The following is an 11221-nucleotide window of genomic DNA, read 5'->3' as shown; positions in this document are numbered from 1 at the left end:
GGCAGCATGAGAACAGAGCTGTGTGCGGGATATTTTTTTTAATAGAAAGGCTATTATTACATTGTATATTTTACCAATACGGGTCATAACTGCTGTATTTTTTATCAGTGCTGATTTCCATACAGCTCCCAGCATGTGTGTCAAACATCATCGGGCCAATAATAAAGTTTTTAAAAATATCGTAAGCCGTTTCCTGCCCGCATCATTCCCCGGCAAGCAGGAAGGGGCCACGCTGGTGGCAGGGGGGGGCGGGGGCTGCTCTGGATTTGGACGATGAGGCGTGGGAGAGCTCCGAGCCGCGGCACTGGAGGGCTCCATCACCACAGATGGCCCCCCCCCCACCCCCCTGGCTAAGGAAAACACGGGGTACCCAGTGGTGTGTGTGTGGGGGTAAATTTTATTGCTCATAAATTACTTTTTCCATAAAAAAATTCTTTCAGGTTACATCTTGCAGGTGCCACCAAGCCAGGAGGTGCAGTGAAGCCCCGGGGGGCGGCAGCCCCTGGTGTGGGGCTGGAAGAGGACGACGCGGGGCCGGCGGCGAGGTGGACCCTGGGCCTGACCCCTGCCTGGCCACAAGCCCCCAGCCCTATCCTGTGGCCCCGTGCCCCAGCGGAGCCCCTTCCCCTTGCCCCCGCCTGCCTGTGGCCCTCACACTGGCTGGTGCCCCCCTAGCTCCTGGTGGGACCCCCCCCCCCCCCCCAAGAAGGCACGGCGATGGCTGGCACCGCACGGCTGCCCCCAGCCCCCGGCTGATCTCCCCCCGCCTGCGGCATGGGCACGGACAGCAGGCGCTGCGCAGCCCCGGCACTGCATTTCGGGGTGTCACTGGTTTGGACACGCTTCGGGCCAAGGCGGTGGCAGCTTCCCATGCACGATGCGGCAGCCGTGGAGCTGGAGGTGACCGCCCCAGGGATGCGCAGCAGAGGAAGCAGGAGGTGAGCTCTGGTGAGCGGGGTGCTGGGGACACCGTGCCACGGCCAGGAGAGAACCGTGCCCTTGGGAGCAGACGGAGGCCTGCTGGTCCCAGGAGAAGATGCTCCCCACCAGGGCACTCCCGCAAACCACGGGAGGGGCACAGCAGCAATCAGCCATCGAGCCTAACTGGGAAGCAGCCCTAATGTGGAACCCCACAGGCAGCGGCCGAGGCATTCGGGTCTCTTTGCTACCTGGGCTAAACCTACCGTCAAAGCAACCACCGAGGGGGGGGGGTCCTCTGAGATCTAGCAATTAAAAAGTGCAAAAAGGCAAATAGAGCGGGAGGCAGGACCTCAGGGCACCGCCCTGTGTGCCCCGCTGGTGCCAGCCGCAGGCACCCGGCTGCTGGCGCAGCGAAGATGCAGATCCTGCTCGGAAAACCCATTCCCATTTGGGCAGCACACCCCGGTCCCACAGCGGCTCCTGCTCCTCCTGCGAGGAGGGTGGGGGCCGGGCAGGGGGCTCGGGGCGGCGTGCCCCCTCCTGCCAGCAGCTCTGCGCAGCCAACGCCGTGCAGCGCGCTCGCTCGTGGGCGCGCACCCTAGCAGTAAGCTCAGCGAGTACATGTGTGTATATATCGGTCTCATGCAACCTTGGAATAGAGGAAGGGAAACCAGCGAAGCAAGAGGGCTCAAGGGGCAAGCCTGTAGGGGAGCGCTCCTTCAAACACCGGGTGCCCCGTGGCCTGGGCACCGCGTCCACCCCAGGCACCCCACGGCACGCATCCACGGAGCCCGCCCCTCCTCAAGTATTTCCCTAGCTTATATCTTACAGCAGTACCGTGACACCCCGCTGTGCACACCCGCCGTGGCGCTGCAGCAGCTCCGGGAGCAGAGGCCGGCCCCATCCCCAGGCTGCAGCGCTGGCACCAGTGGCCGAGGTCCCGCAGGAGGCCGGGCACTGGCTGTGGGGCTTGGCCCCCCCTTGGCTTGTGGGGAACCGGGGCTCTCCTGCCTGCCTGAGGGCTCCCGCCCAGCCGGGGGGCCCCCATCTCCCCTCTGCCATTGCTGCTGCACCCCGGAGAGCAGGGAGCCCTCGGGGAGCCGCCAGCTGAGGCCGTTCTCCCCAGCCCTGCCATCTGCTGCTAATCCTAGAAGCAAACCTGGCTACAGGAGAGGTGCCGAGAGCGCCGCGCTCCCTTCTGCACAAGCAGGGGTCAGGCCAGGGGCAGCGGTTTAACCCCCTGCCTCCGAGAGGAGTAAGGACCTAGAGAAGGGCGAGAATTAGGGCACTAGCTTTAGCCTTTGGCTTTCGAAGCAGCAGGATTAAATAAACTCTGCCTAAAAATGAAGTTCTGGGGAGGCAGACATGCACCGGGCGATGAGGAGGCGGCGTGTGCCACCCGGCACGGCGGCAGCGCTCCCGGCCTCAGCTGATGAGCGGAGCCGAGCGGTCGTTCGTCACGGTCGGCTTCAGCTGGACGTTGGCAAAGGGGTTTCTGCAGGGAGAGAGGAGGGCAGAGTTTAGCAGAGGCTCTCACCGTGCACGTAACGGGGCCTGCGAGGATGGGGCAGCGAGCGATGACCTTGGCGAGACCCCAAAAGCTCTGGCTGAGGAGGCGAGGCTGCCGCGGGCTCCGACGGCTGCAGCCGGAGCCCAGCGCACCCCCTGCGGCCGTGGGCACCTGCAGCCCCGCTCCCCTCCACCAGCCCGGCCTCGGGCAGCGTTTCTGAAGCGGTGAGGCTGGAACTGCTCTGCCCTGCCCAGCCCCTCGCCGAGATGTCCCCGCACTCTTCCATGCCTCTTACGGTTAAAGACGTGGCGGACGTAAGCGACGAGCCGGCGGGGTTGGTCAACGCGTGATTTTCTCCTACCTTGCTTTTCAGCAGTAACAAAGCCGGGCTCTTCCAAAGGGAAAAACCAGGGACGCGTGCAGGGAGCTGGGGGTGCTCAGCCCAGGGTGCACAGAAGCAGGAGAAGCTGCTCCAACCCCCGGGCACCTCCCGTACAGGGGAGTCCCGAGGCAGCTGCAACATGCGCGGGGTAGGGCTCACTGCACCCTGTCTGCTCTAAGGTGTGCTGGGACCCGCGGGCAAAAGCAGAGCTTGCAGCTCCGGGCCAAGCTGGCCGGGAAACCTCAGAAGCAACAAAACCTCCAAGGGGCAGAGAGCAGGGAGAGGGGAGGCTCCTGAGCCGGTTCCAGCCCTGCTGTCCCAGTGCCATCCCGCAGCCTCCCCCGCTCGCCGGCTATGGAGGCACAGTCTCTGGCAGGCAGATCGCCACACGCAGCACCTGCAACAGTGCACGGCCCCAGCACGCATCCTGCACGCCCAGCACAGCCCCCTGCATCCCTTCCTGAGCACAAGCAGCCCCTGGTTGTTGGCCAGCCCCCAGCCTCTGCCCCCACCCCTCTCCAGGAGCCGCATCAGCTACAGCAAAACCTGCACACGCCTGCAGCAGGGAGCTGTCAGCCGCCTGGGGCCCTGCACACCCGCTCCCCCAGCCCTTCCATGCCTGAGCTGGCGCCGCAGGCACCCTGTTAGCAGGACAGGCATGAACATGGGGTAAGGTGATGCTAGGAGCAGCCGTGGTTATCAGCTGCCCCCACCTGGAGCAGAGCCCGTGGCTCGGGAGATGTCTCCGGCATCGGCAGAAGGAGCAGGAGGGGCCTGGTGCTCCCCCGGCACTGCCCCCAAACCCCTCGCCATGCCTCACCTTTTGAAGCGTGCTTTTGCCTTCCTCAAAAGATAAATGGCTTTTGCTTAAAAATAGGGTAATTAATTTCCCCACCTAATTAATGCAGATTCTTAGATCACTTTTCCCCCTAGGATGCCAAAATAGATTCTCGAGACTGAAAGGATAGAAAAGGTTGCTTTGATGAGTCACCAGGGGTTATTATTTAACTGGTTTTGTTCTGGCGGAGAAGAGCACTTTGGCCAGGAGCCCACGGCTCAGAACCACGGGGAAATCATCGCGTGGCTCGCAGGGGGCAGCGAGGGGCTGCCGCCTGGCTCCCCTGTGCTCCACAGGGGCCAGGCACTGCGCAAGCAGACCCAGGGGGGGAGTCGGAAAAAGGCGGCTCCGAGATGCGTCCCCAGAGCCGGCCTGGGGATGGCAACGGCATCTACAAGCAAAAAGAAGCTGCTCAAAAAACTTCAAATTAGTGACAACGTGTGGTCCTGCCCTGCCCCGGGGACAGCGCAGCAGCGTCCAGGGGTGATGCGGTGCCACTGGGGCAGCGAACACCGACGACCTACAACCAAAGGGATTCGTTACGGGGTCGGGAGCAGGGCGGGCAGCGGCAGGAGCGGGGCGAGAAGCCGGGGGCCCCCGCAGAGGCAGCGTGACACCAGCAGTGCCCGGCGATGCGAGGAGCCGTGCAGCGGCAGCGGGGTTGGATGGGGGGCTCCCGTCACCGGGACACGGGGACAAGCGGCACCGTAGGCGTGCAGGGTGGGCGCAGGAAGCCGAGCGGTGGCAGCGTCCCCACGCACAGCCCCGCGGTGGCACGAGGTGCCCAGCGCCCAGCACAGCGAGGGGCACACGGAGACCATCAACTTACTAACTACGGGCAGGGGCATCTCAAAACCTGGCCACTTCAACATCGGGGCTGCAAGGGAAAGAGAAGGCAGGTTGTAGGACACCGGCACGCTCCGCCGCCTTGACGGGAACAAACGGTGGTGGTTAATGAGAAGAACCGGGCGGACACCGGCTGCGCCACACGCATCTCCGGGCAGAGAAAGGAGGAGAAAAAAAAGGAGGAAAAGTGGGATTTAAGAGTGGGAGGAAAAGTGGGATTTATTGAGAGCTGCGAGTCCGGCAGCATGTCGGGCACGGCCCCTCGGCACCATGCGCCCTGCGAGGACGGGAAGGAAACGCATGGCCACAGCCGGAGCCAACCTGCGGAGAGGAGCGGGCGGCACGGCGGCAGGAGGAAGGGAAGGGAGGAAGGGAGGGGGCTGCTTCCTTCCCGCGGCCCCACCAGGAGCACCCCTGGGAGCAGGAAGCAGGCGGGGGGCAGCCCCGCTCGCATGCAGCACAGCGCTCGCAGCGAGGCTCTCAGGGGACAGCCAAGATGCAGCACAGAGGGGAGAGAGCAGAGAGCGAGCGGTTAAACAGCTTTAGCGACTTAATTCAGCAAAGCTGTTTAAACAGAAACCGGGCGGACTTGCAAACTGAGCACAGGCATGTGGCATGGAGGGGCTGGTTTGGGCCCCTGTCATGAAGGGATGGAGAAGGAAACAAAAAAAAATGGCATGGCAATGCAGGCTGTGATGGGCAGCGCACAGGCACAGCAGCCGAAAAAGACACCGAGGCCCAGCTCAATGCAATAAATAAAACTTTTATTCAAACAATAACTCAGTACAGGGCACATTTCTCTCTGGCTTTTAAAAAAGGTTTCAGCACTTTACAGTCTCCATACAAGTTTTACTAGGGTGGGTTTTTTTCCCCCCTCTACATTCAGTCACTCAGCATGAAATATCCTGGGTTAAAAATCTTTAGCAAAATTATGACATCGCTGCAGGAGGGTCTCGGTACGGTATGCCCATAGTCTGGTATATAAAACAAAAACTTGTCCGTGTGTATTGCCAGCAATGTCCTAGTAAACAGGCATGTCAGAGGTTTTAAAAATCACATCAGAAAAAAGGAAAGCGTGTAGAGCTTTGCAGCGCAGACGGGCGCTGGCGGTGCCGGCAGCCCCAGCCCTGCCTGGGACGGACACACAGACACGGCCGAGCCGCGCGGGGCTGCGAGCACGTCCCGGGACTGCTCTGCCCGGCCCCCCGCACTAAAGGTGAGGTAACAATACCTTGCTACAAAAAAATATAGATATTTATAAAACAACAAGGAGGAACCCCTCGGGGGCTGCCGGCCGCCCCAGCGGAGAACCAGCCGTTCCCCGCGGCCGGGGGCTCGGCACCATCCACTTCTCCTAACGCAGCCTTCGCGGCTCGGCTGGGGGGAAGCGGATCCGAGGGGCCGAGGGGACCCGTGCCCACCTCGTGGCCAGCCCCGGGGCTGCCCCGTAACAGTACGTACACCAGAGGCCATGCATGTGGGCTCCGTTCCGGGGAGCTCTGCCCGCGCACCGCGGCGTGCGAAAAGCCCCAGAGGAGGGATAGTGCATCTCTAACATTCACAAAGTAGTACAAAAACTGGGTCCCACTAAAAGTGTAAACTGCATCCAGGCTGCTTCAAAGCGAGCACAGACCGATCGGCAGTTTCTGCTCTGAAAAGGCTTCAGAAACAAGGGCACTGTGAACACCAGGGAGGGGTGGAGAAGCACCATGGTTTCCTTGAAGATCGCGAGAGTTTAAAATCCGAAAGTAGAGAAAGAGAAACAGGGGGGGAAAAAAAGGGGGAGAAAGAAGCAGAAAGCTCTTCTGAGCAGCACGGTGCCGCTGCAAGCCCGGTGTCCTCACACCGTTGATACCAGACTGCTGCTGCCGCTGCGGAACAAAGCAGAGGAGGCTGCCCGAGTGCCCGGGATGCTGCCCCGCGGGCGGCAGCCGAGCCCAGCCGGTGCCGCTCCGCTCGCCACCCAAAGTTTTCATTTCTATCCCAAAAACCGAGCGCGTCCTGCCCTACCCACAAGTGGCTCCGGGCCAGGGACAGGCGGCCCCATGGCGTGGGGCTGCCAGCACCGAGGAGGGAACGGGGGAAGCCCGAGAGCGCCGTTGGCTGCGGCCTTGCTTCCCAGGTTCAAACCCGAGAGGCGGCTGCGGAGATGCGATGCTCTCCAGAGAAGCACCAACCCCATGGGGTGCGAGGTCAGGGATGGCTGGGGCTGGCCCCAGGACCTGCCCTGGGTCGTGCTGTGCCCCAGCAGGATGTGCACTGCATCCTTGCACAGCCCGGTCCTCGCCACCGCCTGTCCCCAGGGCTGGCGGGCAGCAGGGCACAGACTCCCCCCAGGGACACGGCTTCGCCCAGAGCCAACACCAACAACTCATTTTCGGGTAACGCCGCAGGAAGGTGGAATCTTACCTGCTAACCGACCTCGTCCCGTAGTCATCGAGACCCTGCGGGGAGGAGAGGAAGCATGGTAAGAGCTGGGTTGTGCCCCTTCGGCCGCCACCGGAGGGTCACGGGAACAGCCCAAAGTGCATCGGCGCCCGGGGATGCTTGGGCCAAGACCAATGCATTTTGAGATGAAAGGGAGAGGATGGAGATGGCTTAAATGGGATTTAGACAGCAGGGGCTCTTTGGAGCGAGCCAAGGGAAAGCAGCAGCCGAGCATCCCGGCTTGCTCTGCCCTGCCCCACCTTGGCTCAAAGCTCCAGCGACTTTCGAGATGCGAGACACTTGAAAAGGGAGCAAAACTCTGAGAAACATCAGTGAAATGCTCTGTGGAAGAAGGTGTTTGTGCTGTATTAACTCCCACCAGAAATCGCACAGGGTTTTGGACCATTTTCCCTTCAGCTGGTGCTCAGTGGCGGTCTGGGGGGGCCGGAGGGCAGCAGTGATCCCCGAGACGTGTGGGAACGGGGCTGGGAGGCGATCCCATGAGGATGCCTTGCTCCAGGTGAGGACATGCCCCGGGGTCTGGCCACGAGCAGCTCCACTCCCTGTGGCAAATGGGAGCCTTCCAGGAAGGACCCGAGCTGCTGCTCTCTGCCACTTGTGTTCCCACTGCCCCGGGAATGATCCTGAACACAAAACCCCAAATCCATCGGTAAACCCTGCCCTGGCCTGGCTTCCCCTGGCTCCACTGGCATGGACTGGGGCTGTGTTTCTGTCCCATCCCCTGCAGAGATGGCCAGGCTACGCTGCCCTCATCACCACGCGCACCGTCCCTAACTCCTTATCCAAGAAGCCCTGCGCTGGGTTTGGACACTGCTGGCGGGGGAAGCCCCGGCCAGGTCTGCCCCAACCCTGAGCCCCAGGTCCCCACGGGACTGTCACCGGTGTCCAGTGGCACTCGTGTCCCTGGAGCCACCAACTGAGCCAGCACGGCCAGGAGAAAACGCTTCCAGCTCCCTGTGAGCAGCTCGTTTCTGGTGGGAGGCTCCCACGGAGTTGGCAAGTGTTGGCCATTGGGGGCTCGCGGTGCCGTTTTGTGCCATCACCCCTCGTGTCCTGCCTGTTCTGCACAGGCGAGCCAAACTGGCCCATCCTCCCTGTCCCCACCTTCTCTCCTGCCACTTCCCCATCCCGTTCTCCTCCAGGGAAGAGACTCAGAAGGGGACGGGGTCCGGCCAGGCACGAGGGGGCCAGGCACAAGCTGCCCGCAAGCCCCAATGGCAACCTTGCGCACGTGCGGACTTACAGCTGTTGACCTAGCGTAAGGCTTGTAGTGGGCGGAGGGTGGTTGGCAGAGGCCACTGGAATAGTCTTTAATTGCACAACCATAGGGCATAAGGTAGTCCTACAAACAACGAACACAGGCCTGTTGGAGAGGAGCCCCCCATTCACCGGCACACGCTCTACACCACGCTAACACCAAGCACACGCTTTAACGCGTTTCCTTCTGCTTTAAAACACGGGTAGGACCGAGAAGCTGCATGCTCCAGCAGAGATCGAGGCTCTGGGGCTCGCTCAAGCACCTCCCGTTTTTAAAAAATCCCCCCCCCAGCACCGGAAAAGCCGTGCGGGCAGTCAGGGCTCACCTGGGAGAAGGCGGGCACAGCCACGCTGTACGGCCTCTGCTTGAAGGTGTTGACGTTCTGCGACGGGAAGGCTTGCGAGGACATGCCGTAGTCGGGCGGCGGGATGGCGATGTCGTCTTTGTCGAGCAGGTTGCCCGTGCTGCTGCTCTTCCCTTGCTGCAGGCTGAAGGGGGGCAGAGCGGGGCCATCAGCAGCAGCCCACGTCTGCCACCGAGTCACCTCGGGCAGCAAGCCGCCGGTGGCACCGAGGATGAGCGCGAGATGCACAGAGCCCTTCGTGGGGGACCCCTTCCCTCCCTGCTCCCCTTTGCTCCCCCATGCCTCCTGTGCGTGGCAAAGCAGAATATCCCTGTTCTGAGGCAGCACCCTGCTCTGGAGAGGGCTGGGAGAAGCAGAGGGTCCCCGTCCCGCAAAGCCCCCGCAGCCCTGCCCAGTGCTGGCACGCGGTGCTCCTACCTCGTGTGCACCCGCTCGCTGCCGTCGTTGTCGAGGACACGCGTGTAGGAGAAAGGAAACCAGCCCCTCCTGAAAGGCAAAGGCAGGGGATGAAGCCAACCTGATGCTTATCGACGGAGGTGTCAGAGAAGGCTGAGCCCTCCTGGAGCCAGCCCCGGGGGCAGCGGGGTTCGGGGTGGCCGCGGCACTCACAGTTTGGTTTTCTCGCTCTCCCCGTAGTGCCACCCATCCCTGGCCTCCGGCACCAGCAGCGTGATGAGGTCGCCCTCCTTGAAGCTCAGGAGGGTGCTGTTATCTCCGGCAGCGTGAGAGAAAATGGCCTGCACCCTCGTCCTGCCGTTCCTCTCGAGCCCTGCGGCCATGGAGCTGGAGCGCGGCAGCGTCTTGTTTTCGGCTGGCAGGAGACAAGGACCAACAAGCGCCGAGTCCTTCACCCGTCACCGTGCCCGGGCACAGCCCCGCATGGCCGGGTCTCTGGCTCCCTTACCCTGCCCCCAGTACCAACACCACTTTTGGTGGTTGATTTGCACCCCTGACACCTCTCTGATCCATCTCAGGATCCAGCCGCTGTTCTCGGCATCATCCAACAGCTCCATAAAGGAGCAGCCTCCCTGTAGGAGCCTTCCCTGCCTGCCTTCCTCCCCATTCCTCAACGTTTTCCTCCTGGAAATCCCACCCGGGGGCCAAGACACCGCTCTCCAGTGAGCTGTGCCAGAACCTGGCTCTGCTCGGCTCCCAGCACCATGTCCAGAGGTGCAGAGCACCACAGCAGTGGCACGCTGCTCGTCACCACCCCACCGCTAACGAAGGGACCCCACCACCCATCGGGGTGACCCACAGCCCCCCCGGGGGTGGGGGAGCCTCACCTGAGGCGTAGCTGTTTTTCGGCGGCACGTTTTTGCGAACTGGAAGCGTGTTCGAGTAAGAGTCGCTCAGCTGCTTCTGAGGCTGGGGAGGAGATAAAGATTTGGGCTGTGCTGGCTTCACCTCAGCCCAGTGGTTGTAATCGTCACTGTCTGGGCCTGAGGCTCCGTTCACCACCGGCATGGCCTCCTGTGCCGACATGCGCTAGGGAGAAAGGAGAGGAGGGGGGGGAAGACGGGAGATGTCTTCATCAGCAGGGCACCCCCAGCAGCTCCCCGGGCAGGGATGCAGTGCCTGGGAACGCAGCTGACGGCAGACCAGAGCCCGAGCCCGCTGGGTTCGGCCTCCAGCTTCCTACCTGATACAGACTGCTGGGGAAAGGAGCAGGGGCACCTCTACGGCATCTCACCGCTCACACCCAATAAATCCCTCCCGAGCCCTACTGCTCAGCTCACGCCCCGACATCGGGCAGGAGACCCCCTTCGGAAGGGCGTTTCCATCACGCGAGGGTCACCCCAAGCACCCTTCTCCCGAGGGTGCCTCAGCACGGCCCCACAGCTCCGGTCCCAGCCCGTGGGCCCCCCGCAGCCCCCCGACACCCCCGGGCAGGACGGCGGAGGGATGGTGCTCCAGATCCAACCCCAGCCTGCCCGCGTCCCGGGCAGTGCACACCGGGCTGCCCAACCCCATGCGCCCGCCTGCGCCCATCCATCCAAAGGCAACTTGCTGAGGACCACGGTGCTGCTGGCCTGGGCTCATCCCTCCGGCTTTGCTCGGAAGGGCAGGACAACCTCCACCTCCCGGGTACTTACTCCGACAAAAGGTGCCAGCTCCGGGGGGACAGGGAGAGGTTTGGCACCGGGGATGGGGTCAGAGATGATGAGGTTGGACTTGGATGTAGACAGAGGGCTGGGCATGATGGTGCCATTGCTGCTGGCAGCCATCTGCTGCATCAGCTGTATGGCGCGGTCCGGGATCTTGTTGGGATCGGAGCACGACTGCTGCCACAGGGGGAGCTTCTGCGTCAGCATCTCCTTCCCCTGCGAGGGAGAGAGCGAGGTGAGAGGGTGCAGGGAGCGAGGCATGAGGGTGCAGGGACCCGCGGCAGCACCCGGCCCTGGTAGGGAAGGATCTGATGAGAGAACGGCCACGTCTGGGCAGCACGACTGATGCGCTCCTCCACACACAGCACAAACAAGGTAAAACACGGGGATTTGCTGCTTTCGGGCTCCGAAAAATATAAAATCACTCCGGTCACAAAAAAACATAGAGGGAAGGGGAAAGTAACTCGGTCCCCAGCTGACTGAGATCCCCCCCGTGTGCGGCAGCTTGGGAACAGACGAGCTGCAGGGAGCGGGGCTGTGCAAGAAGCC

General features: G+C 62.4%; 1 protein-coding gene across 6 annotated transcripts in view; it reads right to left on the bottom strand.

The window, feature by feature from the left end:
- Nucleotides 1–377: 377 nt before the first annotated feature.
- The window catches only part of BAIAP2 (BAR/IMD domain containing adaptor protein 2), a gene marked incomplete at its 3' end in the record, with an annotated part of 43514 nt that continues 32670 nt past the window's right edge, over nt 378–11221 (bottom strand). The window contains exons 8-15 of one of the 6 annotated variants that reach the window (XM_080561023.1): nt 10661–10888; nt 9851–10052; nt 9177–9378; nt 8985–9053; nt 8529–8691; nt 8189–8287; nt 6907–6941; nt 378–2416 (exon numbers count right to left, since the gene is read on the bottom strand). In XM_080561023.1, the coding sequence (XP_080417149.1) occupies nt 2347–2416; nt 6907–6941; nt 8189–8287; nt 8529–8691; nt 8985–9053; nt 9177–9378; nt 9851–10052; nt 10661–10888 (1068 nt within the window). Of the gene's footprint in view, nt 2417–4480; nt 4529–5240; nt 6369–6906; nt 6942–8188; nt 8288–8524; nt 8692–8984; nt 9054–9176; nt 9379–9850; nt 10053–10660; nt 10889–11221 lie in introns of those variants that run through there. The other 5 variants (XM_080561021.1, XM_080561019.1, XM_080561022.1 and 2 more) reach the window with 5 other exon arrangements.

This window comes from Anser brachyrhynchus (genome assembly GCF_964034855.1).
Source record: "Anser brachyrhynchus genome assembly, chromosome: 18".
NCBI lineage: Eukaryota > Metazoa > Chordata > Aves > Anseriformes > Anatidae > Anser > Anser brachyrhynchus.
Note: the sequence above shows the minus strand (reverse complement) of the source record. Positions and strands in the feature narration are given on the sequence as shown.